We start from the raw sequence: 25,573 nt of genomic DNA, 5'->3' as shown, positions 1-25,573 counted from the left end.
TGTCCTTATCTGTCTTGTTTACAGCTGTATCCCCAGTGTCAAACATGATGCCTAGTACTATATAAGCACTCAGAAAATTTTCATTGAATAAGTAGATGAAAATATTGTTAATTTGCAAATTTATTCATGCCTTCATCAAATATTTATTGGTGATAAAACCCAAACACATCTCTGTCCTCTTGGAACTTATAGTACAGTGGAAGACTGACATTGAATAAATAACCACATAAAGTAAATAGTTTCAATTTATGATAAGGGCTTCGAAAGTAAAGTGCAAGTAGTGGTAAGAGCATTTAGCAGGTGATCTGACTCAGTCTGGGGTGGGGTGGTCAGGCCAGGCTTCCAAAGAGAAATGACATTTGACCTAGTAGCTGAAGGATGAGTCAGTTAGCTGAGCAGAGGAAGGTGGGTGGGGGTTAAAGAAGAAGAGCACCCGGGCATAGAGATCAGAATGGGCAAAGGCCCTTTGGTGGGAAGGAACATAGTATGTTTCAGGAACAGAGCAGTCCAGTGTGGCTGAAGCACAGAGTCTGGTAAGCTGTGGTATGGTATCTGCCAAATCCAGTGTAACAACAGGAGCAAAAGAGTGCCATTGGAAGATAGATATTAAGGACTTCCAACAGGAAGTGATAAGATTTAAGTTTGTTTAAAAAAAAAAAGTCACTTTCAGAGACTAGACTTTAGGACAAGCTGGGAAGCAGGGGGATTGGTTTGGAGGCAATTGCAGTGTCCAGGAAAGAGGTGATGGTGGTTTAACCTGAGGTAGTGGTGTTGAGCTTGAAGGGATGTTGGATATACTTACGTGATGAGAAATATGGAATTTTAGAGCTAGAAAGCACCTGTAAAAAACACACCATTAATCAAAAAGTAGGAAAAGAAAAATGAATAAAAAAGTGTTCATTAAAGTCTGCATTTTATAGAAAAGCAAGTTAAAGAGGCATGAGGGGGCTCTTCAATATGTTTATTGAATAAAAGAAGGAAAGACAGAGAAATGTTTGAGAGGGAGAAACAAAGAAGGGAAATGCGAGAGTTGAGGTAAAAAACAAAAGGAGAACAATGAAATAAGAGAGACAATAAGAAAGGAGTATGGGTCTGAGAGGTGAAAGGTGGGAGAAGAGGAAGATTGGGAGTAAACCGGGTAGGAAGATGCAAAGAAAGACTAATTGGTGATCCTGGAAGATAGGGAAGTTGGAGATAGGGTACAAAGGTAGACTAAGAGAGGGGAATGAAATAGGAAGTGGAAAAGGCAAGAAGGGGGAGATGATAAAAGATAAGGGAAGAATGAGTGAATCGGGGATGCTGGGAAGAGATATCCAGAAAAAAGATGGGGCAATAGTTTGGGGAGAATGAGAGAAGAAACCTGAAGGTGAGGTGAGAGTCTGAGGGCAGACTCAAAGGTCACATTAGAGCCAGATGTGAGGGAGGGCTGAATGGGAGAGCAAATAGGCAGGCCCAGGCTCAGCATCAAAGAAAGAAATGTATGCATGGCTGGGGGGAGTGGAGAGAAGGGAAAGGTGAAGGACAAGTTTGGAAAGAATCCAGGGAGGGAATGAGGGGTGTGGCTAAGGCTCTGACAGATGCCTTTCTCTGCTCCCCACCCTCAGCTGGCTTCTGGTCTCTTTCTTCTGCTACAAGGAGCCTTAATGAGGGAGGGGACAGTGACCGCCGGGAGTTGGAGTACAAAGGGCCCAGGCATTAAGTAATGTGAAGGATATGAATGGGGGGCCAAGAGGATGGGGGCCCATGCCTGGAAGCCGGTGTCCGTTGGAGAGCACGGTACAAGAGCGACCGACAGAGGCGGTGGGGCAGGGAGGTGCGGGAGCCGTGGCTGTGAGAGTGCAGGCTGCTCAAGAGGGAGTTCTGAGGGATTGGAACCAAGGGCCCCTGACGATGGGATCCGCTAGGATCAAAGACTTAAGAAAAAGGACAAGAGCAGAGAGTGGGAGTAAAGTAGGGCGGGACAATGAGCGCCTAGGGGGAAAAGGCTGAGCGAAGGTTGGTCAGGGGCGTCCCCCCCCGTCTGGCTCTGCAGCGTCCCTGACGCACCTGTTGAGGAGAGGGAAAGTGGCATCCTGATGCCTGAGCAAAGTCCGGTCCAGAGGGACTGACTGTGAGCATGGGACTTGGGAGAAGCTTCTGCTTCCTCCCCACCTGCAGTCCAAGCCGGGCAAGTAAAGGGGCGTGACCCTGGTGCTCAGGTTTCTTCCTCTTCACCTGGGCTAGGAGGGGTGGGGGCTGGGACTTCCGGCCCAGGTGAATGTCCCTTCGGTGACGTCAGGTCACTCTCCGCCGCCCCTCCGGTCCCGCCCCTCCCCCCGCGCTCCCAGTGCCTGCGGGGACGCGCCCCCGACGCCCTACATATACTCAGGTGCGCCGCACCTGTCCGCTTACACCTGCCCGCACACCGCTGAGGTTTCCCGCACTACCTGTCTCTCGCACCGCAGCCTCGGGCCGACAGCTCAGAGTACTTTGGGGCCTTCCAGCACCCAGGACCGCTCTCATACGGCCCGTCTACCTTTTGTTTGGGTAGGGTCGCTAAGAGCACCGGAGGAAACCGCCCGGCCTTCACGGATCTCCTTTGTTGGCCACCAGTCCTCCGGGCGTAGCCTGTTTCCTCTGCTGTAAGACCCTTGACTCGCCAGAGGGTCGATTTGTGTTTACTTCGGGTGATACGAAATTTGGAGTCAGTCGACCAAAACCTTTTTTGACTCTTTGGGCGACTTATAACTCCACTCAAGTTGTCTTTTGTGGGGTTTCCCCTCAAGGTTTGTTTGTTTTATTGCAGAGGCGCCCGCCCGGCGCCCCCAGTCTTTTCTGAGGGCGGAAATGGCCAATTCGGGCCTGCAGCTGCTGGGCTTTTCCATGGCCTTGCTGGGCTGGGTGGGCCTGGTGGCGAGCACCGCCATCCCGCAGTGGCAGATGAGTTCGTACGCGGGCGACAACATCATCACGGCCCAGGCCATGTACAAGGGGTTGTGGATGGACTGCGTCACGCAGAGCACGGGCATGATGAGCTGCAAGATGTACGACTCGGTGCTCGCCCTGCCGGGTAAGGCCGCGGGGCCGACGGGGCCGACACGCCCAGGGCCGAGGTCATGGGGTTGGGTGCTGGGGCAGAGCCGGACGTCCTTGGTTTCCGGGGAGCCGGCGGGATGAGAAGGGAGCAGAAGCGGCCAGTTTGGGGCGGTAGTGCTGGCCGGAGCGGGCCGGGGTTCCGGTGGCTGCACGTGAGCTCGCACCCCGGCCAGCTGCGCTCTTCTTCTGCCCACAGCTTCTCCGGGAGGCCGGGTCCTGGGCCGGGGTCTCCCCTCCCCCACCGGTCTGAGCAGGCTACAGCCTCCGCTGCTCCCGCCCTTTTCTCAGACAAAAGCTGGCGCGGGACCGAGGCCGCGGGGTCGGACAGAGGGCCGAGGATCCTTGCGCTTCGTCAGAAGTGGGCCGCCGCCTGCGGCCTCTAATCTTATCGGCCGATTAGCCGAAGCCACAAACCCCATGACCTCGATAGTGGGGTCAGAGCTGGGACGCGCCGTCATCTGCGGCCCGCTAGGGTCTCCGGCCGCTACCTCCGCTTTTCTTCGTTGTCTCCTTCCACCCTTCCCCCTACCCGGGGCAGTTTCATCGAAACCCGGGCGCCCCGGGCGGGTCCGAGAGCCGAGAGAGGGCGGGGCGGAGCTGGAAGGCCGCGGACTCGGGAGGGTGCGGGATCCACCCTGCTCCCGCCCGGGACTTGACACCCCGGGGGTGGGGTCCAGCGGCCGCTAGTTAGTGGGCACGGCGGGCAGCTCGAAGGCTGCAGCCGTGCGCAGGCCGTCTGCACTTAAAGCAATGACGACAATGCTTGCCCCTTCCCTGCAGCGGCCATTCAGGCCACTCGAGCCCTAATGGTGGTATCCCTGGTGCTCGGCTTCCTGGCCATGTTCGTGGCCACAATGGGCATGAAGTGTACACGCTGTGGGGGAGACGACAAAGTGAAGAAGGCCCGTATAGCTATGACTGGAGGCATCATTTTCATTGTGGCAGGTGAGTCACCGGTTTAAGGCGGGCTCAAGGGCTCTCTTCTTTCCTATCATGGAGGAGCAAGTGTGGACAAGGTGCTGATTCACGGTATCTGAATCCTCATTCTCTCTCTAGGTCTTGCTGCTTTGATAGCTTGCTCCTGGTATGGCCACAAGATTGTCACAGACTTTTATAACCCTTTGGTCCCCACGAATATTAAGTAAGTATGGCAGCCCTGCTTCCCAAGGGGACATGGGGTCCTGGGGAAGGGAGAGGCAGGCCAGGGTTTTTGACCCCAATCCCCTTTCTCCACAGGTACGAGTTTGGTCCTGCTATCTTCATTGGCTGGGCAGGGTCTGCTCTGGCCCTCCTGGGAGGTGCACTGCTCTCTTGCTCTTGTCCTGGGAGTGAAAGCAAAGCTGGGTACCGTGCACCCCGCTCCTACCCTAAGCCCAACTCTGCCAAGGAGTATGTGTGAGCAGGGACCCCCTTGCCCCAGCCTGGCGGTCCATGAGTTCTCAGACACCTGAAAGGACCTGGGGCAGAGCTCAGCTTGTGGGCAGGGTGTGGAGCAGAAACCTTCAGTCACTCTAGTCCTGCACACCATGTACAGTTCCCTGGGGGGGAGACAAAGAGTGGGTGTGCTTTTTGTACAGTAATAAAAAGTATGTTTTGGAAAGTAGGCTTTTTTTCTCCTTCAGGGCCTGCTTTCTTCCTACCCAGACCCCTTTAAGGAGCCTAAAGTATACCTGTTAGCTAAAAATACACTTACTGAGCACCAATAGCATGTCAGTCCATCCCTGTTTCACCATTTCATTGTCATTCAAGTCCCCAAACTGACTACTGACTTAAAAAGACTTAGGCGCTTGGTCATCCTCATTCATGCCCACCCTCCAGTCCCTTCCACTCCCAACTCTTGCTTAAATAGCTACTAGAGTTTCTTTTTTAATAAAAAATACTTTATTAGGCTTAGGGGAGGTGTTTCCCAGTCTCTCACCTTCCCCTTCACCCCCATCTCATTTTTGTCCTGATTAGGTGATACTCCCTGGCTCATGGGTCATAGGGCAGGGCCTCCACAGACAATGGGAACAAAAATGGGGCAGAGACGGGGCAAGGTCAATGGGAACAATAGAAAGATGGTTATGGATCCAAGGTCTCCCCACAACCCTCCAAACACAGTCTAGTTAAATTTAATGGCTAGTCAAATATCTAGGTCATCATCTGGGTCCTCTTGGTCCAGGTCATCATAAACATCTGGTTCGTAAAATATGTAGCTGGTAGCCTGGCCCAAACCAGGACACAGCAGAGCCTGCTGTCTGAGGAAAGAGAAGGGGAGAATTGGTGCTGGTGAGTAGGATAACAAGGTTACTGTCTGGATACCTTCTATTTGGTGAATGTGCTTCTCTTTGTCTTCCATGTTTTCTTGGTTTAAGTCCCTTTCTCTGATCTGGTGTAGTTAGTACTGAAGCACCATTTGGTACTGGAATAGATACTCTTATACAACTGTCCTAATACTCTAAGTTCTAAGCCACTTGAGGGCAAGGATTCTGCCAGTCTTGCTTCATCCACCCACACACTGGAAACAGAACAGGCATCTATTAAATCCTTATTAACCTTCCTCTGCCCTCTCCATCTAGCTTCTTTTCCTCCTAGCACCAATGCCTAAAGATAGGGCCACTCCCCAGGGTCTGGTCTGACTCAGCCTAGGCCCAGATTGCTCCGAGGACAACTCTGGAGCTGAGACCCAAGGCTCAAATGGAGAGAAAAGAGACAAAGGCCCTTTGCCATTGTTGGGGTATGGGTGGATAGAGAACCACTCCCCAGACCTGGCTCCGGAGATGGACTTCAGACCCTATAAAGCCTGAAAGGTTAATCAATAACCTGTTGTAACCCCACCTCTCAGGCTCAGATGCTAGGCTCTACTCAGGAATCTGGGCAGACAGGCCCCAACCTTACTTTTCAGAGCTGAACTGGAATGGCAGGGTCAGGCTATCTTTGGCTTCTTTCTCTTTCTTGGACAGGTGAAGGTTAAAGGTCAAATGAGTTGTGGGATCCACCTGTAGGTACAAAGGATGCTGCCACTCTGCCCCATCCCTGGAATCGCTAACCCCACCCCCAACCTCAGCAGTTTTTATTTTTGGCAGACCCCAACTTGTCCCTCGTTCTGGCCCTGGCACTTTTAGATACCTGGAGTGTGTGAGGATGTGGGTGGGGCTGGGAAGCTAGAGGAGGACCTCCTTGGAGATCCAGACTGAAGTCAGGCAGAATGGAGAACCACTGAGTCTGGGGGGAAAAAAAAGAAGAGTAGTAAAGTTTTTTCCCATCTTACAGAACAAACCAGAGAGAACTAAAAACCTAACACCTCCAGCCCCCAATCACCTATGTAACTGGCTGCTTTCAGCTCTTGCTGTCTACCTCTTCTTACCCCTCCTTCAAACCTCTCTATATGGACTTGTTCCTTCTCTCTCCTAGTAACTACTTTCCTCCTTTTCCATTTCCTGGAAGGCAGTGTTTTTCATTGGTTAAGTTCACAGGGTTCAAGTTTCCTAGGTTGCAAAAATGAGGATAAAATACTCTACCTTACAAGGTTAGCTATGAAGATTAAATGAGGGAAATAATGAAACGATGAAAGCACAGAAAAGTGTTCATCACATCAGCTTTTTTATTGCTCTTCCTCTTTGTCTGACCCCCAACTCTAGTCTCTGGGTGCTTCTCACCTTATGGGTTGGATGCTGTTGGGGCCTCCGATAGAGGATGTGAGCTGAGGCCTGGCCCGCTGTACCGCTCAGAGTCACCTCTGTCTGAGCAAGGCTGCTCAATGCTCCCACGGGGCCTGGGCCATGAAGCTCTTCATGTAGCAGGCCTAGCACACGTACCTGCTCTACTGGGAAGCTGTCACCTGGAGAGGGACACGAAACGTAGGGCATAAAGGGCAATAGATAACATTCAGGGTGAAAGCCTGGGATCAAATAGTGAGGAGGAAAAGAGACCCACATTCCATCACAGCTGTTAACAATCCTGACTGCCTTTGGCCAGTTTTATGACCCTACTTTGAGCCTCTTTCATGTACTTTAATGTACTTTCTTATTTCAACGTAAATCTGATCAAGGAACCACTCTATAATCCTCAGGAGCTACTCATGGCCTTCAAGATGGAATTGACATTTTCATCTTTGGTTCCTGCTTCATCTCTTAGGTACCGAATTAACCTGGAGATTTTAGAACTTGCCAAGATCCCAGTCAGTGTCTTTGATCCCTCCCCTTTGGGGAGCATTTACAGAGTGTCAGGCACTGCACTAAACTCTTTTGCTAAAGTTGGCATTTTTCGGTTGAACCATACAAAATTGTGCATATTTGACATTTGACCATATCTGAACTACAAAAACAGCAATTCCACACTTTTACAAAGGGAACTAAAACACTGAGAGATCAAGTACCTTAATACTAAGCTGGGTATCTGACTCCAAAACCTCTGCCAGTATTCACAGTATACTTCAGGGCTAGTCCTAGTACTGCTGGCCTAGCCAAGTTTGCCTGGGTGACCCCTTTGCTCTCCAAGACAGTTCCTTCCTTAAGGTACTTTGTATATGCTCTTTTATCATGGCCCGTTTCAGAATATCTTGTAGCTGCTTGTTTGTCTGTATCCTTTATGGGACTTTGAGCTCCTGGAAGACAAGGACCTGACTACAGTTAGTCTTTATTTTCTCATTATCTAAAATTTTATCTGGGATGTGGTTCTGTAGTGTAGCGGTTAGCACGTCTGCTTTACACGCACAAGGTCCTGGGTTCACGCCCCAGTGGAGTCACAGTCCATGGTCTACGGCCATGCCACCCCGAACAAGCCCGATGTCTGATCTTGGAAGCTAAGCAGGGTCAGGCCTGGTTAGTACTTGGATGGGAGACCACCTAGGAAGACCAGGTGCTGTAGGCATAAATAATAATAAAATAAATAAAATTGTATCTGACACACTATATGTGTTTAATATTTGTTGAATGAATGAATGAAATGGATGCGTAAAAAAGAACTTGGAAAAGAAAAAAGTGATTGTTAGGTGGCATTACAGAAAAGTCAAGAACTAGTATTAAGGTTGAAAAGATGGATGAAGGTCCACTTGGACATCCCTGATATGTTTTTTCTTAGCTTGGAAAAGGGCACGTTCTTTGGCAGGGGGAGATGTATGAGGAGATGGGCTTCAGGGGGGAGTCTCACCAGGGCTTGAGTCCTGACGGTTTACAGCATGCAGTGTCTGGCAGAGTGTGGTGCAGGGAAGGTGAAGCAGCAGCCAGCTAAGTGAATCAAGAGCAACGGTGACAGGGCGAGGATCTGTCTTCCTGCACATGGCTCTCAAGACTCCCAGGGGCCCCCCAGGAAAGGCTTCCCCAGTCTTTGACCAGTTGAGGGGGTCTCTGTAGAGGTCATGGTAAACCAGCCTGCAAAAGGAAAATAAAACGCAACATAATACTGTTCTATTCCCCTAATTTTGAAATTCATCCTGTGATCTTTATGGCTGTTTTCTTGATTTTCACTAACATCCTAAAACCAGTGAAAGGTTAATTACTGAGAGGTAGAATATAGTGACTGAAAATACAGACTTTGGCATCAGATAGCCCTGAGTTCCAGTCTAGATATGTTACTTGCCCGAGATCACCTAACTGATAAAATTACTTAATCTCTCTGAGTCAGTTTCTTTATTTGTGAAATAGGGATACCAAGTTGATATTTAGCACAGTGCTTCAGACAGATTAAATACTTGATAAATGTTAGCTACCATCACTATCAAATATTTCCTGAATGGTGGCTAAAGTGTATCATTCTTTGGATGGATAAAGAGAAAAACATGAGATGAGGTTCCAGTCTGTAGAACAGCTTAGAGAAGGTCAAGAATTAAATCATGTGCTACTAACTACAGATAAAATATCGATTCAGGAAAGGGAGACTGGAGTGGGCTAGAAACCCCAGGAATGCTTCATGTGGCATAACTTGCTTCTCTTGTGAATGCCGTCTTAACATATAGCATCACCTCTATCATAATGGCTGACACAAAAATAGGGCTCAACAGACAGATGTAACCTACTGTTATTAGCCATGCAGCTACCCAGACCAAGAAATAGTCTTTCTTAACCAAGCAACACAGGTGAGTTCAGGGACCTCCTGATCTGGATGCTACCCCACATCAGTCTAAAAGTCTTGGAACTCTACCTACTAAAGTTCTTTTATATTTGTTCCAAACTCTCCATCCCTGCTGCCACTCCCTTAAGTCAGGCCTCTGTCACCTCCTACCATTATTCTCTAAGATTCCTAATAACAAGGATCATGTTTGCTTCATTCACTACTGTATCTCCAGTGCCTAGCACAGCATCTGGTTCACAATTGGTGCTCAGTACATTTCCATCAGAAGTGAACCTGGATTACTGCAATAGTCTTCCTAGTTGGTCTACCTATCTTCCAGCTGCTCGCTGCCAACCCATTCTCCATATCATGGTCACTGAATCTAACAGGAATGTTATCACTCCTCTCCCAATTTTCAAATGACACTCCATTGCCTTTACAATAATATCTAAACTCCTTTTTGTACTCTACTCTGTAAGACCTTTTACTATCTGGTATCTTTTTATCTGTCTGATCTCAGGAAGCTCTTCCACCTTCCAGGAAGCTCTTCCGCCTTCCTATACTTCCCTAACTTTGCATATGCTGTTCTCTGCTTGTAGGACAAGTCCCTCAGTAGCTTGCAGTTAACCGTTGATACAAGTTTGGAATCCATGTCTGAATTAAGCATAACCAGATTCCAAATAACTCAAAACACAACATATTTATTCCTCTTCTCCAGTACAGCTGCTAGTGCTAAACTGAACTGTTGGCCTTTTAATACCCTCTCTCTCTCTCTTAACTTCTGTAGTCTCTGCTTTGATTCTCCAGATACTAACCATTCCTTATCATTCCTCTTACTGATTCCCGCCTCCTGAAAGATGCATATCCATTAATTCAACGAATAAGTAGCTGCTACTACATGTCAGGTTCTGCGCTTGTTGCTGTAAGAGTTCCTTAGCAATAGAGGTTCCACATTCAATTAACTCTCTTCCAAGTTGTACTTACTGGCTGTTGATACTGGCGTCAAAACCTTCACGAAACTCTTCCTCGCTCACTTCACACCCCAGGATGTGGACCTGCTCCCCACTGAAGCACATGAGGCAGAGTGTCAAAGAGTGGGGCCCGACTTCCTTCCCGGGTAGGACGGGGAGACGCTGCAGAATACTCACCACAATACAGATTTCTTGATAAGTGCCTTCAAGAGACTACGCCCCTCCCACTGCACAGAGTCTGAGGAGAGCGAGGGACGGATAAACAGCGTGAGAACACTAACTTTTCTGCCTACACGAACCTGTCGAACCACCATCCCGAGCCTGTGACCCATGGTCCTTCCTTCCCATTTCAGTCTCTTGAGCCCGACTCCGAAGCCCTTGTGCTTGTGACCCTTACCCCGAAGCAGCAACAGGCCGCCAACAGCCAACAGCGACTCCAACATCTCCTACTGGCGTCTGGTTCCTTCTCCGACGCCCTCTGATAGCGTCATGGCCCGCTGTCCCGCCCCCTGCAGGTGAAAGGGTCGGGACATCCATTATTCCTCCCACTACTAAAACCTGGCAGTCTGGAATGAGAGGTGATTAATGTTCAATATTCTCAGGGGTGCTCACGCGGACGGGCCCCTCCCGACCCCTGGCGCAAAGACGTACGGACGACGCTCCTCTCTACATTTTTATCGAGACTAGGGCGGGAAGAGCGGTTGAGGCGGTTGAGGGGGAAGTGGCTGCACGAGCCCGTCTGACGGCCGGAACTCGGGGGCAAGTGATGTCACTCCGTCACGTTCACCCTATTCCAGGCGGGGCCTGCTTCGCCCTAGGCCCCGCCCCACCGCCACCTTCCGCGCGTGCGCGGTACTGTGGCCTTGTTCGGGGCACACTCCGCTTTCTTTAGCCCCACCCGCAGAGACCGAGTAGCGGGGGAACATTACTCCCGGTGAAGCGAATACACGTCACCACCGGAAGCAGTGTCAGAGGGGAAGAGGAGGGGGGAAGAAGGGAGGAGGGATCCCCTGGGGCGGTAAAATGGCGCCTGTCAGAGTGGGAAACCCAGCTGCAGAGACTGCAGCTCCAATCCTCAGCGGCTAAGACGCCCCCGACCTCGGGGAGGGGGAGGCCGCTCTGGTTCAGCCATCCGCGCCCTTCGGCTCCCCCTCCCCCAACCCCTCTTTCCGCGTTCCTTCGCACGGCCGGCTCATTCGCCGCCGCCGCCGCAGCCCTTCGCGCGCCTTTGCCCCCCGCCCTCCCCTTTCCCGCGGGCAGCCCCCTAGCGCGCCTGCGCAGCGGGCCACCCTCCTCTTCCCCCTTCTCCCTAGCCCCACTGCTGCTTTCCCCCAATTCTCCATCCCCTTCCCTCTTGGTCTCGGAGGACCCCGTCCAAGCCCGACCTATCTCGGCCCGCAACCCCCGCGAGACCGTCGGTGCCACTCCCTGCCCATGTGGGCCCCTTCGGTCTGCCCACGCCTGTACCCCAGCTCCCGGTTCGGCTGGGCTTTCCCCTCGCCGGGGGTGGCTTTTTGAGCCGCCCGCTTGGTGCCCCTCTCTGCAGCCTCTCCTGCCACTCGGGGCCCCCGTTCCCCCTCCCGGCGGCGGGGGGCTGCCCCCGGGGGGCTGGCGGAGTTGGGCCGCGGGGGCCCCGGGGCCGGCGGTGCCGGGGTCATCGGGATGATGCGGACGCAGTGTCTGCTGGGGTTACGCACGTTCGTGGCCTTCGCCGCCAAGCTTTGGAGCTTCTTCATTTATCTTTTGCGGAGGCAGATCCGCACGGTGAGCCTGGAGGGGCGCTGGTGGTGGTGGTGGGGACGTCTGTCAGCGGCGTTCACGGGTTTTTGGAAAGTGTCGGGCCTCAGGGCCTAGAAACAGTCCTGGCGGCGACTTCTTCCCCTAGAGAACTAGGGCACCTTTAACTGGGCATGGGATGGGATCGGGAGGAGGGAGACCCTTGTAGTAGAACCAAGATTGGGTGGGGTGACCTAGACAGAGACAGGATTTTGCATCTCTTGGGGGCTAGGGTGGTGGGTGGGGCGCTCTGAAGAAAGCCGAAGTTGTTACTAAAGAAACCGAGAGAAGGGGAACACCTGTTTGATGGCAGCAGATCTACTGATGTGGGCTTGTGAAAGACTGATGTTAGTCCCTCCATGTGTATTTGGTCTTATAAAAGGGGAGAGACAGGTCTATGTGTCAAGATGAGGGTCAGTGGGAGGGCATATGTGACAGACAAGGATGGGAACTTGGGAAAAGCCCTGAGTGTGAAGGAGAAACTCCTGCGGTTTGCATTAAGGGAACTCTTCCAAAAAGGCCCTAAAAACTTAATACTGTGAGTGTGTGTATCTGGATTTATTGAGACCCTGTGACTAAGATGCTTTTATGTTGGGCTTCTTTAGTTGTGGAAGGGAGCACATCAAAGTTTGGGTGGCCCTATCAGAGGAAGATGTTTGTAAGTTGTAGGCTTGAATCTGAGGGCACGCTCCTTTCTCCAGGACATCCTAGCATTCATTATGAGGGATACTGTAGTCAGTGAAGACTATGTCCATGTACTCAAGTATCTCTGGGTTTCCTCCCGTATAACTTTTTTCCAAGGTCAAGGCTCCTTAAGGCTAACATGGTTTAATGAATGGTCTCTTGTATTCTCATCATCACTGGGGAGAATCCTCTGAAGGAGTCTAGGGAGAATTCAGTGAGCTAGGTGCAGAGGTTCTCAGGTCTGTACTCTTTGGCATACCTCAGTAAAACTTGAAAAAATAAAACCAGGTAGGGGTTGCCTAGGTCAAGGAATTTACAGAAAGCGCTGGGTGGTAGTGGTGGTGGACTTAATGACTTGGGAGAATGGGCCTGGCCTTTTACCATTCCACTTCTTCCACTTCATGATTTAGGGTAAGGATTGTTCTGGGTGGTCATGGTTGTAGTTAGGGCTCTTTACCTGAGATAAGAGTTAGGAGCCAAGAAGAATTTGAGGTCAGAGATGCTGAGATGTGTGTGGGGCTGTCTCCTGGGATTTTTACTTGTTAGCGTCCATCCTCTATCTGGCCTTGCTCCGAGCATCCCACCTTCTCCCTCCAGCACATCACTTTTCTGTTCTGGGTCCAGGGAATAGTGCTCCAGCCCATCCAGAGGCTCGTTGCTCTCCTCTGGGTGGCACTGACCCCACAGCCTTTTGTCTTCTCTTCCTTTCCAATCTGGTTTCTCCCCCAACCCCACCCTTTCTGGCAGATGCTTGAAGCATTCCCTACATGCCCAGCATGTGCAACCCGAGATAGCAGGGCAGGACACCAGAGCTGTTGCAGCCCTCATCCTGGCCCAGGGAGAAAAAAAGGGCAGGTGCCTTGGAATTAGGGGGAGAGGGCCCTTTGGTTTGCTAGGGGAAGCCTGGTTCTGATGAGGCTAAGAGCTTAGGGATGGACTGAAGAGCATTTGTCTGTGCCTTAGAAGAAAAGACTAGAAGAGGGAATTGGCAGGCTTTGCATGGCGGAGATCCGAGTGTTAGAAATAGGAGCCTCTAGAGAAGGCTTGGAGAAGCTGAAAGGCTGAGGTGGTGATGTCCTTGTCCCTTCTTAACCTCCACAGCCCTTACTTCACTCTGGCCTTCCCCACACCCTATCAGTCGGCGTGATGGGTGGGGCTTTCCAGTGTTCTCTGTCTTGCCCTGGGTACCAGGAAAAGGAAGCTGTTCAGAGGGCTGAAGTTCTTTGCAACTTGTGACTTGGATCTTAGAGACAGGAATGGACAGGTGGCTGGTTAAAATAGGCCTGATGGCCCCCAGCCAGAGGAACTTAGGTGACCTGACAACCCTTGGATTCCCTCATCCTCTATTCCCTTTAGGGACCCAAGGACCTTCCTTCTTGACTCCTAGTCAGTGTCCACTAAGGAATCTGAGGCTCTCAGTTACCAGCGGGATGGGAGTGGGGAGGGCTGTGCACTTCATTCAGTATAGCAGGATAATATCATAGTTAAGAGGGTAGGTTCTTGCATCAGACTGCGTGAGTGAAATCCTAGATTCACCACTTCATCGATTCTAATATTTCCTGACCACCCCTGTTACAGTGTTCTAGGAATACAGCCGTGATGGAGACAAAACTCACGCTCTCATAGAGTTTTCATTCAAATTGAGGGGACAAACAACTAAATAATTTCTAGCTGTGTGGCCTTAGGCAAAGTATTTAACCTCTTTAATCCTCAGTTTCTTTATTCTTAAAACAAATATTATTATTATTGTTGTTTTGTTGTTGTTTGGAGAAATAAAATAATCCTAAATCACTTACATTGTGCCCAACATATGGTAAATGTACATGTGCTACCTATTGTTCCTGAGGAAGATTTTCTTGCCAGGTGTTTTATTCTCTCTCTTGTTCTTAGGTAATTCAGTACCAAACTGTTCGATATGATATCCTTCCTTTATCTCCTGTGTCCCGGAATCGACTAGGTGAGTATGCTGGCTGGGAAGACTCTTTTAAGTTGAAATAGGGTTCAGGGTCTGACCTGGAGGTTGGTTGGTGTTATCCCTTCGTTGTGGTTTAGGCCAGGTGAAGAGGAAGATACTGGTGCTGGATCTGGATGAGACACTTATTCACTCCCATCATGATGGGGTCCTGAGGCCCACAGTCCGGCCTGGAACACCTCCTGACTTCATTCTCAAGGTGTGTGGGGGTGGAATGGTTATGTCTATTATTCTGCTTAGACTGGGACTCCCTTTCTCAATCTCAGAATGTGTCATCCCCAAACTCATCCCCTGGCATCCCTGGAGGGAAGCAGGCAGTGGGAAGGTGGGGAATGTCCTTTAGGCCTTCTTGTAGTTCTCAGGACTTCCCCAGCCCTTCCCTATTTCCCTACAGGTGGTAATAGACAAACATCCCGTCCGATTTTTTGTACATAAGAGACCCCATGTGGATTTCTTCTTAGAAGTGGTGAGTTTGTGAAAGCCAAAAGGAGCTCTGTGATGAAGGATTGGTTTTTAGGCTCTGAGATTTTAGAGGATTTGGAGGAAGTAAGGGGTGAGGAGAAATGGGTAAGTGCAATTTTTGAGAGGGGAGGTTGTGGAATATTTGGAGAATGGCTTTTCATGATTTGGGTTCATTTGTTTTGCCGATACAATTCTATTCTTCCACAAGCTTCTTGCATTTCTGAATCTTAAGGGTATATGGTGTCTAAAACTCCTGAGTTTGGGGGCGTTCAGAATTTTGTGTCCTCAGACACATTTGATATTGTTGAAAGTCCTGAAGGACAAGGCTGGAATCCTAGTGAATGGGAACTATATATCTAAACAAATGATCACCTTTTCTGATACTTCTCTCTCCCCCTACCTATTTCAGGTGAGCCAGTGGTACGAGCTGGTAGTGTTCACAGCAAGCATGGAGATTTATGGCTCTGCTGTGGCAGATAAACTGGACAACAGCAGAAGCATTCTCAAGAGGAGATACTACAGACAGGTAAGGGGCTAGAATCTAGGTCTAAGAGTGAAGCTCAGGAGGCAGGCTACCAGGGAGTGATTTTAGTTTGAGGCAATTGCCCTGGAATGGGAACTTCTGTGCTTGTAGGGGAGGTATACTGCACAATCCCTTTTGTGGGAGTTGGCTGCTCATGGTGTTGGGATTGGGGAGACAGTCACAGAGGGGTGAGTCTCCTTTTGATGCCCAGCATACCCTGCCTTCCAGCACTGCACTTTGGAATTGGGCAGCTACATCAAGGACCTCTCTGTGGTCCACAGTGACCTCTCCAGCATTGTGATCCTGGATAACTCCCCAGGGGCTTATAGGAGCCATCCAGGTATGGGGGAAGGTGGTGAGTCTGGCATGACCAGGAAGTGGTTCTGAGGAGGTATTTTGAATACATGGAGCTGGGATGCTTTCATTTACTGTAGGTCAGGATGCAAGCTGTTTCTCTTTTAACTGAGACCTTCCCTCCCCCACATGTCCATTTCATAAATCAGATTTCTCATAGCAGATTTGCTCCAGCTGATACAATGGCAATAAATTTGACTAGAAGCCTCACACTAGTATGAGATACAGTGATTGACAATTTTATTTTGGAAGTTAAATCAGGAAGGTTTTTATCTAAGTTACTGAGTTTTGGTGGGGGATGGTGATGAGGTATATATTTTAATGATCCCTACTCCCAAAGAAAAGAAAAAAATACCCTGTCTCTCTTGAATCCTTTCTTATATGCATTTTTTCACTCAACCTAGATAATGCCATCCCTATCAAATCCTGGTTCAGTGACCCCAGTGACACTGCCCTTCTCAACCTGCTTCCCATGCTGGATGCCCTCAGGTAAGGGAAGCTAGACACTTAGATTTCTGAGGATCAAGGAGGAGGTGGGGGAATCCCAAGGGAGAATAAAAGTTTGTCCTGTTTTACTTATTTATTTCTCTTCCCTTAAGAATTTGGCATTTGAACCCATGTCTTCTTACACTAAAAGGTCATTACTTTTAGCCACTGGGTTTTGGGCAAACTGAACATCATGTGAAAATGGTGATCATTTCTGCCCTACGACTCTAGTGAGGCTGCCTCACACTAGTGTTGTGGGGCTATCAACTATGAGGACTCTACCAATGCAAGTTATTGTCATCCCAGGTTCACCGCTGATGTTCGTTCTGTGCTGAGCCGAAACCTTCACCAACATAGGCTCTGGTGACAGCTGCTCCCCCTCCACCTGAGTTGGGGTGGGGGGGAAAGGGAGGGTGAGCCCTTGGGATGCAGTCTGATGCCCTGTCCAATGGTGAGGACTGCCTGGGCAGGGTCTGCCCCTCCCTCCCCTCTCTGCCCTGGGAGCCCTGCACTCCATATGGAGTCTGGATGGACACATGGGCCAGACTCTGAAGCAGCCTCACTCTAACTTCGTGTTTGAACTCCCTGGAAACCCCAGACTGGGACATAAGCGGAGGCTTAAGAGAGCCGAAACTGTGTCTGTGGTGGAGAGACAGGACTGGCCAGTGAGAAAGACGTTCGGTAATCTGGGAGGCTGAGAGAGAAGCCAAGCCAGCTTTGTTGTGATTTGATTTTTTAAAAACTCTTGTACAAAACTGATCTAATTCTTCACTCCAAGGGCTGGGCTGTGGGTGGGATACTGGGATTTGGGCCACTGGATTTTCCCCAAACTTGTCCCCCCATTTTCCTTTTTTTCCCAGATTCCATCAGACCTGTAACCAGCTTCCTCTTTTTTTTTTTTCCCTCTCTTAAACCATGCATTATAACTTTGAAACCAAAGCTGCCCTAGGTCCTTCTCTGGGGTTCTGGGAAATAAGGGAGGGATCTTTGTTCACATCCATCTTGTCCCCTAGATAGACGGGAGAGACTGCTATTGGGCCCGTGGGGTAGGAGGATAAGATGGTGTTGGCTTGTTAGGGATGGACTAGTGAACATCGACGTCACATGCTTTGGCATGAAGGGTCTTAGTGACAGAGTGGGCGACCCTGCGGATAGTGAAAGTACAGCTACGTGTCCTGAGGGAACTTGAGCTTGAGAGCAGTAGGGCACCTAAGTATGATAGAAGGAACCTGTATGCCAGAAAAGGCAAATAGCTGGAGAAACGCCGGGCTGGGGGGTACCCACATAGTCAAGCTAAGCCAGCGCTGCCCCCCGGCGGCCAGGCCAACGTTCCTCCGAGCTCCAGCTGCGGCGAGCTCCACCTTCCGGAAGCCGGCTCTATTTCCTCGCATCTGCCACGTGACGATCCGCCCTTCTCTGAGATCACATGATTTCTTTGACAAAAATAATTGTATTCTTCCGCGCTGACATAGTCCCTAACCTTTCGGACCTTTACAGCCCTTATTGGTCCACTCATATCTGGTACCCAAGCGTTCTGTGCGTCTGTCCAAACATATATTTCGTTTCTGCCCTCCTTTATTGCCGAAGACCACCTCTTCCGCTTGGGCACTACTTTGTTTTGGTGTCAACGGCCGCCTTCAGCGTACCAACACGTTTTGTGAATAGCTACCTTTGTAATTATCTTCAATTTTTATCTTGTACATTATGTCTGAAAAGAGTTTTTAGAGAACTGAGGGTCATTATGATTACTATCTCCTAGCTCCTTTTCACCCCTAGCTTCGTGGGGGAAAGTCGAAAAATGAGTTTTCGGTTATTTTCAACAGTACCAAAAGCCAGCTACATTTGCTACGATTCCTGCGTAGCCCACAAGTTGATTCCAAAGCAATTACGCTGATGGCGTGGCGGGGTGGTGGCGGTCAGGGAGGCTGCGCTAGTGGAGTAATGTAGCAGGAGGGGCGGCCCTTGATGGGCGAGGGCGGGGTTGGTGAATACGGAAGTGGCGCAAGTCCTGGGATCGCTCCGCTGAATCCGCCCGCGCGTCGCTGCCGTCGCCGCTGCCCCAAGTCCCGGCCCCCCCTCCCCCCCGGGTTCCCTCAGCCCAGCCCGGTCCAACCTGGTTCCCGGGAGGATGAAGTTCGTATATAAAGAGGAGCATCCGTTCGAGAAGCGCCGCTCTGAGGGCGAGAAGATCCGAAAGAAATACCCGGACCGGGTCCCGGTAAGGACAGCGGCCAGGGCAGAGGGTGTGGGGCGCTGGCGCTGGCGCTGGCGCTGGCGCTGACTCCGACGCGACAGCCTGAGCTTGGGTCCGGGACAGGCAGCATGGGCATCTGGCTGCCGGCTGTGGCGGGGTTGAGAACAAGCCTGAAACTGCTGTCTCGGGGACCGGAGGTGAAAGGAGTGGGGTAGCAGTGGTAGCTGGGGTGAGGGAGTGTAGGTGGGAGAGCTAGACCTTGTGATTCGGGAGGCTGTAGGGAGTTTGACAGTCTGAGGTCACATGGTCTCCACCTCCCCGAGCTAGCTAGGTTTTTGAGATTGAAGCTATAGTCGACCTAGACAAGTCATCTCCGTGGAATTAAGATAGTTTATTGTGACGCCCCTAATTCAGGCATCTGGATATTTAGGTGAGTTGAGTCAATGGGGTCAGAGTCTTTGCTCAGGGCTGCACCGAATGTTTGGAGACAAAGAGAAATGAGTCTGGGGTAGGTGGGGTGCTGGAAATATTGTCTCTTAAATTCCTGACAGGTGGAGCTGTGGGGCTGTACACCTAATGTCTCCTGATTTTAATATTCCCTTTATCAGGTGATAGTAGAAAAGGCTCCCAAAGCTCGAATAGGAGATCTGGACAAAAAGAAATACCTGGTGCCTTCTGATCTCACAGGTGGGAACCTGAATCACTACCTAGGTTTGCTTCCTGGGGTGGGAGAGCAATCTCTGTGGGAGGAGGCTCCACACAGCAGCTCTTCTTTTGAGAGCATTTGTGGTATCTGTGAATTTATCACCCCTTGTATTTTGGGCAGTTGGTCAGTTCTACTTCTTGATCCGGAAGCGAATTCATCTTCGAGCTGAGGATGCCCTGTTTTTCTTTGTCAACAATGTCATTCCACCCACCAGTGCCACGATGGGTCAGCTCTACCAGGTATGGTGACTGGGAAGTAGTGGAGGCTTTGGAGAGGAGTTGGAACAGCTTGAGGGGAAGAAAGTTTTAGGTCAGTAGTTCTTGGAGTAGCTGGCTTGCTTAGCTCTCAATTTTATCTTTGACCTTAATATTTTTGATAGTCCTGGTTTTTAGAGAGGGTAGTGGTAGTAAAGAGAAGGGAAGGAACAGTGAGCTGGAGCTACGGTTCTGACTCAGACCCTTTCTAAGGTGACAGAGAACGATTTGAGATCTTTTTCGCCCAGAGCTGCTGCTAGGGATAATCCTGCTAGGTTGCTAGGGCCTGGAGCAAGTGAGGAAGACAATCGGGCCACTGGTTTTGGGGAAGTCTTCAAAAAGAATGATTTTTGAAGAATGTGTTTGGGTAGCAGGTGGTAAGTAACTAAAACCAGGGCCTGACCACCATCATTTTCTGTTTTCATTCCAGGAACACCATGAAGAAGACTTCTTTCTATACATTGCGTACAGTGATGAAAGTGTCTATGGTCTGTGAAGCTGCTGCCCCTTCAGTGGGGGGTCCCATTCTACAAAGAAAGAGGTGGCCCCCCTTCCTTGCCCTCTTCCTTCTTCAGGCTCAAACACCACCGCCCTTCAGGACCTGCACTTCCTAAAATGTTTGAGGCTCTTCACCAGACCCTTGTAGCAGGAGTGTTAATGGGGAAGATGGCCTCTAGTACCTCTCCTTTTTCTTTTCTTCCCCTTTCTCTACCACCTTTCCCATTCTGCTTTAGACTTGATTGTCAATCTCTGTCTCATCCAGTGATTGTTTTGGTTTCTGTTCCCTTTCTCACTGCCCAAGGGGCTCACAACCCCAACAATCATTTCCTTTCACTACCTTTTTTTGGGGGTAGATGGAAGGGACTGAAATTGGGGAGGGAGGAAGGTTGGAAGTACATCAATAAAGAGGAAACCACCAAGCTGAACTGGATTTTGCTTTGTGTTCCTATCCTCCCCCTTTTGTTTAGTTGTCAGTGGTGGGGAAAGAGGTTGGAGGGATAGTAATATATTGGTTTATTATGTTGATGTTGTTTTTCCTTTTGCATAAAAAGGGTGCTTTTGTTATGATAGATGGGTTACTCTGAGTATTGTTTCTTGAAACTTTAGTTTTATATACGTGTGTATTGGGTCCTTATGTAAAGAATAACAATGTGGGTTCGTGTGGAGAAAGTATGAAAGTACCTGCTTTATAAACATCCAAGCTTATTACAACCTTTTGGATTAAGGAAGAGGTGTTCGTGTGTGGAGGCTGGTAAAAGGACTGTCCTTAGTTGCATGTCACTTGGCTAGTGGAATGGAATCCAAGGGAGGGAGAAGACTGGGAGGAGGGAACCATTAGCACCAGGATAACTTCATCTCCCAGCAACCACTTCGGCCGGAAGTGGGGAGATCTCCCTGGGGAGAAAGACGCTGTAGAATGAGGCAGTATGGTGGCCGAGAGTTCTAATGCCGCTTTCTCCTTCTTTCTTAGTCCCTCTAAGCCTACATTTCCCAGGAGCCTGCGCTCGCTCTTCCGCTCTACCTTCTGCTCCCAATCTCCCCGCCACTCCCCGGGGGAGGGGAGCGGTTTAGTGCGCCTGCGCCAATCCATGGCTTGCTGGGAACTGAAGTTTCAAATGTTTATGCAGTCCCTTTTCCGCTCTCCCCAGACGGACTACAAGCCCCTTGATGCACTGCGCGTCGGCGCCCGCGAAGGGAGGAGGGAGAGGGGAGGAGGAGGGAGCAGGCGGCCGGCGGCGCGGGGGGGAGGGGGCCCGGTCCGGGAGTGCGGGAGGCAGTGGTAGAGGGAGGTGGCGGCAGCGGCTAGCGGATTCAAGTCTCAGCCGGGCCGAGGCAGACACCTCTGTGGAGCGAAGCAGTAGAAGCAGCGAACATCAGAAGGCAGCACACCAGGATCAAGGGAGAACGCAGACCAGGAGGAACGATACTTGGGCTCCCGTAGCAGGCAATCCCAGTGAGCTTAGAAGCACCAGAGGGCAACGAGAGCAGGAGAATCAGGCAACAGAGAATCCCAGGCTCCCTGAATCAACAAAAGGCTTACTCAGGGTGGGAGTCTGGAGTCAGAGCGACGGATGAGAGGCAGGCGGGGAGAACTGGGCTGGGGGGTAGTCGGAGAATCCCGGCTGTGTGAGAGATGGGGAGTGGGGAGCTAGGCAAGAGCTCAGGGGGTTAGGGGCCAGGGCCTCCGGCAGGACAGAACCCCTGAAACAGGAGGCAAGAGAGATCCAGAGTTAGGAAGGGAGAGCAGTGAGGCAGTAGTTCACTCAGGTGGAACAGTTGTCGAAACTCCAGTGGTGCTCCCTCAGAGGTATTGGAGGAGTGGAGCAGATAGTTAATGAGGAGAAAGTCATCTGGGTAATGTCTGTGAAATGAGGACAAAGTGGTCAGAGAAACAAAGGAAACAGATGAATTAAGGGAACAGTCACGAGGAGCAAAGGTGGAGGTCCAGATCAAAAGGATGTCACAAGTGAAAGGAATTAGAGGATGATCAACAAAGGTCAGCTCAAAGGTGTGGAGATGAGAGAGCAGCAACAGCTGGCATAGAGAGGAATTACTCATCGGCAGTTAAGAGACTAAAGTTCAGAGTCCTATAATCAAATGAAAACTTTCAACAATATAAAAATGATCTGAGAGAGAACAAAGAAAATAAATTAACTACCAGAGAAAAGAGAGCAAAGACAACAAGGAAAACTCGCGAGCAGAGAACTAAAGAAGAAGCGGATGGGGGCGGAGGGACAGCGGCAGGTAGTAGAGGGAGAAAGCACGGGTATGGGGGCAGGTGAGACCCGCGTCCGGGTGAAACGCTCTGGTCTGTCAGGACGCGAACGGCGTTGGATGTGTGAGCCTGTGTGTTTAGGGTGGGGGGTGAGGGGCGCGCCGGGCCTCGTGCTCGCGTAGAAGGGGCCGGAGGGCGGGGAGCCGTTCAGCTTGGTCATCCTGAACCCTGGGGGCTGGCGGGCGGCTTCTGCGGTTTCCGAGGGCCAGGGGTTGTAGAGCGCGGCTAGGCTGGAACTCGGGGCCGTGGGCGCGTGTGAAGGACAGCGGCAGGAGGCACCCGGGCTCCGGCCGGGGAGCGGTATGGCGGGGTGCGGCGCTAAGAGATCCGAGTAGACGAGTCTAAAGAAACCGTGAGGCGGGGGGTGGGGCGCCAGGCCTCGGGTTGGGGGAAGGGGAGCGCTATAGCGAGGCTTGAGAGGGCGCCGCGCCCAGGCTCCGCCCCTCGCGAGGCGGAAGGGGGAGCAGGGGCGGGTCCAGCATAGCTGGGGGCCTGCTGGCCTGCCTGAAAGACATGGGAAAGCAGGGGTTTCGCTTGAGATCGCCAATGTATAGAGGTGGGGTTTTACACAGACTCTTTCCTAAGTGCCTTGACTCAGCTTTTATTGCTTTCACAGATCCACCTCCGACCCTTAAGCCAGAGACTCAGGTGAGGTTTTCCTTATCTTTGCAGCCTAGTGTTAGTGTCTTACCCCTCTTCCCAGTCTTCTCTCCCTCTCCCACCTTTTCCAGATTCCTCACTCCTGGGACTGCGCCTTTGGGAATGCCCCTCTTAAACTACACGTGATAAAAATTTCCTTCCTTTCAGCCACCGGAGAAACGTCGGAGAACAATTGAAGATTTCAACAAATTCTGCAGTTTTGTCTTGGCCTATGCTGGTTACATCCCCCCTAGCAAAGAGGTAGGGACAGGAGATGAACAGATTTGAGAGTGGGGCCTAGGACTATAGAGGGGGCTACTGAGCAAATGGGATTGTGTTACTTTTTAGGAGAAGCCTACCAGAAATTATAGGTAAGACTAGGGCAGTTAGAAACTGCCTCTGGTAGGAAAACTAATATCTGGGATGAGAGTCGGGTTATCAGAGATAGGTGGCTTGAACAGCCATGAATAGTCTTGGGGTGCTGTTAATGGAAGGTGCTTTTGGATAAATTTTAAGGTGAAAATGGTAACGACTGAGACTATACAGAAAGGAAGCTAAAGAAATGCTCTTGTTGAGAATACAATGTTGCAAAGGCAGTGGGTATTTGGGAGATGGCTAGAATTTAAGGGCAGAAGTAACATGGAGGTGCTTAAGAAGAATTGCTGGTGGGAATTGGGGTGGGGATAAACTTTCCGAACACAGTGAGATTTGTGGTTTTGGCAGGATATTTTGGGATAGATTAGTCCCTGGTTTTTTAGCTGGGTTTGTAGAGAAACTGAGATGACTTTGGGTCCTCTGCTAATCTTAGTCTTATCTGCCTTTTAAGGAAAGTGACTGGCCAGCCTCTGGCTCCAGCTCTCCATTGCGAGGTGAGAGTGCAGCAGACAGTGATGGCTGGGACTCGGCCCCATCAGATCTCCGAACCATCCAGACCTTTGTTAAGAAAGCAAAGTCATCTAAGAGACGGGCGGCTCAAGCAGGTCCCACCCAGCCAGGACCTCCAAGGTCCACTTTCTCTCGTCTGCAGGCCCCTGACAGTGCCACCCTGCTTGAGAAGATGAAGCTCAAGGACTCTCTCTTTGATCTAGATGGGCCGAAAATGGCATCTCCACTGTCCCCCTCATCTCTGACACATGCCTCCCGGCCCCCTGCTGCTCTCACCCCAGTGCCCCTTTCTCAGGGGGACCTCTCCCAGCCTCCTCGAAAGAAGGACCGAAAGAACCGAAAGTTGGGGCCAGGAGGGGGAGCTGGCTTTGGAGTGCTTCGAAGGCCTCGGCCAGCCCCTGGGGATGGGGAAAAGAGATCTCGAATCAAGAAGAGCAAAAAGCGGAAGTTGAAAAAGTCAGAGCGGGGTGATAGACTCCCACCTCCTGGGCCTCCCCAGGCACCCCCCAGTGATACAGACTCTGAAGAGGAGGAGGAGGAGGAAGAAGAGGAGGAGGAGGAGGAAGAGGAAGAAGAAGAAGAGGAAGAAGAGGAGGAGGAGGAGGAAGAGATGGTAGCGATGGTAGGAGGTGAAGCCCCAACCGCAGTGCTCCCAACACACCCTGAGGCTCCTAGGCCCCCTGCTACAGTGCACCCTGAAGGAGCTCCTCCCACTGATAGTGAAAGCAAGGAGGTGGGCAGCACTGAAACAAGCCAAGATGGAGATGCCAGCTCCAGTGAAGGGGAGATGCGGGTCATGGATGAAGACATCATGGTAGAATCAGGTGAGAAGTTTAGGGCTGACCAGGGGAAGCTGGGATGATGGGCATGGGGCTGTCGTGGATCCAAGAGCTTAGAACACCAAACCTTCTTTTCCCCCAGGTGATGATTCATGGGACCTGATCACGTGTTATTGTCGAAAGCCCTTTGCAGGGCGGCCCATGATTGAGTGCAGCCTGTGTGGAACATGGATCCATCTCTCCTGTGCTAAGATTAAGAAGACCAATGTCCCTGATTTCTTTTACTGCCAGAAATGCAAGGAACTGCGGCCAGAGGCCCGGCGGTTAGGAGGTCCACCTCCCAAATCTGGAGAGCCCTGATATCACCATCTCTAGGCTGGAACTTCCAAATGACAAGACTTGGGAACTGAGCTTCAGGGTCCTCAGCCTATCCCCTGAAGCTTGGATATTGTCCCACTTCCAGGCAGGAATTCCCAAGGGAGACTGGTTTGGCAATGTGTTCCTATCCTAGTCTCCTTTACCACCGTATGGACTTAAACTCAGACCCATTATATTTGGGGGTGGGAAGCTGTCTGGGTCCCTAGACACTTAATCTCTGTCCCTTGGACCTGCCACCCTTCACTTTCTGGGCCAGGGTTGGAATTGGGATGGGATGGGACAGTTGTCTATAAAACTCTAGTGTAAATATAGCACTCCCTCCTCTTCTATCTCCCCATTTATTCTACACCAGTTGTATTTTTAATTTTGGACTTCCCCTTTTGGGCATGGCAGCTCAGAGGTGGATTACCAACCAGCCTGGCTAAGGGAGGAAGGAAAGCAGGTGACCATTCTCTCACCTCTTTTGTTTTTAATAATATTGGCCGGCTGTTTGTACAGGAAGCCTTCGTGTTGTAAATAAAGCAGAGTAGGCTCTTTTGTGTTTATAGCCCTCACTGTGCTGCTTGGGAGGGTGGTTTCAGAATAAATGGCAGAAGACCGCTGAAGGTGGGCCTGAAACCCAACTCGAT

The 25,573-nt window shown here is 50.7% G+C and overlaps 5 protein-coding genes and 1 pseudogene across 11 annotated transcripts; 5 read left to right on the top strand and 1 right to left on the bottom strand.

The window, feature by feature from the left end:
• Positions 1-327: 327 nt before the first annotated feature.
• On the top strand, positions 328-4,616 carry CLDN7 (claudin 7). 3 transcript variants are annotated; one of them, XM_039847168.1, is made up of 5 exons: positions 328-533; positions 2,786-3,049; positions 3,856-4,020; positions 4,132-4,216; positions 4,312-4,616. In XM_039847168.1, the coding sequence occupies exons 2-5, from the start codon at positions 2,827-2,829 to the stop codon at positions 4,472-4,474; spliced, it is 636 nt and encodes a 211-aa protein (XP_039703102.1). In that variant the 5' UTR covers positions 328-533; positions 2,786-2,826; the 3' UTR covers positions 4,475-4,616. The 3 variants fall into 3 exon arrangements, with proteins under 3 accessions (XP_039703102.1, XP_039703101.1, XP_039703100.1); XM_039847167.1 differs by lacking the exon at positions 328-533 and adding an exon at positions 2,332-2,621; XM_039847166.1 differs by lacking the exon at positions 328-533 and having other exon boundaries at positions 2,333-3,049.
• A 317-nt stretch (positions 4,617-4,933) lies between these two features.
• On the bottom strand, positions 4,934-12,028 carry ELP5 (elongator acetyltransferase complex subunit 5). 5 transcript variants are annotated; one of them, XM_039847160.1, is made up of 9 exons: positions 11,774-12,028; positions 10,474-10,585; positions 10,254-10,314; positions 10,090-10,170; positions 8,206-8,426; positions 6,714-6,895; positions 6,184-6,279; positions 5,953-6,053; positions 4,934-5,312 (listed from the first exon to the last, which is right to left on the bottom strand). In XM_039847160.1, the coding sequence occupies exons 2-9, from the start codon at positions 10,517-10,519 to the stop codon at positions 5,198-5,200; spliced, it is 903 nt and encodes a 300-aa protein (XP_039703094.1). In that variant the 5' UTR covers positions 10,520-10,585; positions 11,774-12,028; the 3' UTR covers positions 4,934-5,197. The 5 variants fall into 5 exon arrangements, with proteins under 5 accessions (XP_039703094.1, XP_039703093.1, XP_039703095.1 ...); XM_039847159.1 differs by lacking the exon at positions 11,774-12,028 and adding an exon at positions 10,728-10,872; XM_039847161.1 differs by lacking the exon at positions 11,774-12,028 and adding an exon at positions 10,689-10,707.
• LOC120589935 (uncharacterized) lies at positions 7,811-7,926 on the top strand (annotated as a pseudogene).
• CTDNEP1 (CTD nuclear envelope phosphatase 1) lies at positions 11,340-17,272 on the top strand. The gene is made up of 8 exons (XM_039847165.1): positions 11,340-11,840; positions 14,427-14,493; positions 14,589-14,707; positions 14,903-14,974; positions 15,380-15,496; positions 15,722-15,833; positions 16,252-16,336; positions 16,640-17,272. Exons 1-8 carry the CDS (start codon positions 11,739-11,741, stop codon positions 16,698-16,700), a joined length of 735 nt encoding a protein of 244 aa, XP_039703099.1. The 5' UTR covers positions 11,340-11,738; the 3' UTR covers positions 16,701-17,272.
• Positions 17,273-18,316: 1,044 nt separating this feature from the next.
• On the top strand, positions 18,317-20,413 carry GABARAP (GABA type A receptor-associated protein). Its single transcript, XM_039847169.1, has 4 exons — positions 18,317-18,551; positions 19,136-19,214; positions 19,354-19,472; positions 19,918-20,413. Exons 1-4 carry the CDS (start codon positions 18,462-18,464, stop codon positions 19,981-19,983), a joined length of 354 nt encoding a protein of 117 aa, XP_039703103.1. The 5' UTR covers positions 18,317-18,461; the 3' UTR covers positions 19,984-20,413.
• Positions 20,414-22,283: 1,870 nt separating this feature from the next.
• Positions 22,284-25,491, top strand: PHF23 (PHD finger protein 23). The gene is made up of 5 exons (XM_039847158.1): positions 22,284-22,326; positions 22,880-22,911; positions 23,071-23,163; positions 23,729-24,611; positions 24,709-25,491. The coding sequence occupies exons 1-5, from the start codon at positions 22,323-22,325 to the stop codon at positions 24,924-24,926; spliced, it is 1,230 nt and encodes a 409-aa protein (XP_039703092.1). The 5' UTR covers positions 22,284-22,322; the 3' UTR covers positions 24,927-25,491.
• The last annotated feature ends 82 nt before the right edge of the window (positions 25,492-25,573 follow it).

Source organism: Pteropus medius, unplaced genomic scaffold (genome assembly GCF_902729225.1).
Source record: "Pteropus medius unplaced genomic scaffold, Ma_sr-lr_union100, whole genome shotgun sequence".
NCBI lineage: Eukaryota > Metazoa > Chordata > Mammalia > Chiroptera > Pteropodidae > Pteropus > Pteropus medius.
The sequence above is the reverse complement of the archived record's forward strand: the minus strand, read 5'-3'. Positions and strand labels throughout refer to the sequence as shown.

What these genes read in the sequence shown, in the direction of transcription:
- CLDN7 (XM_039847168.1), top strand. Translation starts at nt 2,827, where the DNA reads ATGGCCAATTCGGGCCTGCAGCTGCTGGGCTTTTCCATGGCCTTGCTG. An exon ending in CATCATTTTCATTGTGGCAG is followed by an intron (nt 4,021 to 4,131) that starts GTGAGTCACCGG and finishes TTCTCTCTCTAG; the next exon opens with GTCTTGCTGCTTTGATAGCT. An exon ending in TTGGTCCCCACGAATATTAA is followed by an intron (nt 4,217 to 4,311) that starts GTAAGTATGGCA and finishes CTTTCTCCACAG; the next exon opens with GTACGAGTTTGGTCCTGCTA.
- ELP5 (XM_039847160.1), bottom strand. Translation starts at nt 10,519, where the DNA reads ATGTTGGAGTCGCTGTTGGCTGTTGGCGGCCTGTTGCTGCTTCGGG. An exon ending in CCGTCAGGACTCAAGCCCTG is followed by an intron (nt 6,896 to 8,205) that starts GTGAGACTCCCC and finishes GTCCCTCTCCAG; the next exon opens with GTGACAGCTTCCCAGTAGAG. An exon ending in AACAGCATCCAACCCATAAG is followed by an intron (nt 6,280 to 6,713) that starts GTGAGAAGCACC and finishes TTTTCCCCCCAG; the next exon opens with ACTCAGTGGTTCTCCATTCT.
- CTDNEP1 (XM_039847165.1), top strand. Translation starts at nt 11,739, where the DNA reads ATGATGCGGACGCAGTGTCTGCTGGGGTTACGCACGTTCGTGGCCTTC. An exon ending in CTCCTGACTTCATTCTCAAG is followed by an intron (nt 14,708 to 14,902) that starts GTGTGTGGGGGT and finishes ATTTCCCTACAG; the next exon opens with GTGGTAATAGACAAACATCC. An exon ending in CCCATGCTGGATGCCCTCAG is followed by an intron (nt 16,337 to 16,639) that starts GTAAGGGAAGCT and finishes TTGTCATCCCAG; the next exon opens with GTTCACCGCTGATGTTCGTT.
- GABARAP (XM_039847169.1), top strand. Translation starts at nt 18,462, where the DNA reads ATGAAGTTCGTATATAAAGAGGAGCATCCGTTCGAGAAGCGCCGCTCT. An exon ending in AATACCCGGACCGGGTCCCG is followed by an intron (nt 18,552 to 19,135) that starts GTAAGGACAGCG and finishes TCCCTTTATCAG; the next exon opens with GTGATAGTAGAAAAGGCTCC. An exon ending in GGTGCCTTCTGATCTCACAG is followed by an intron (nt 19,215 to 19,353) that starts GTGGGAACCTGA and finishes TATTTTGGGCAG; the next exon opens with TTGGTCAGTTCTACTTCTTG.
- PHF23 (XM_039847158.1), top strand. An exon ending in CCCTTAAGCCAGAGACTCAG is followed by an intron (nt 22,912 to 23,070) that starts GTGAGGTTTTCC and finishes CCTTCCTTTCAG; the next exon opens with CCACCGGAGAAACGTCGGAG. An exon ending in ACATCCCCCCTAGCAAAGAG is followed by an intron (nt 23,164 to 23,728) that starts GTAGGGACAGGA and finishes CTGCCTTTTAAG; the next exon opens with GAAAGTGACTGGCCAGCCTC.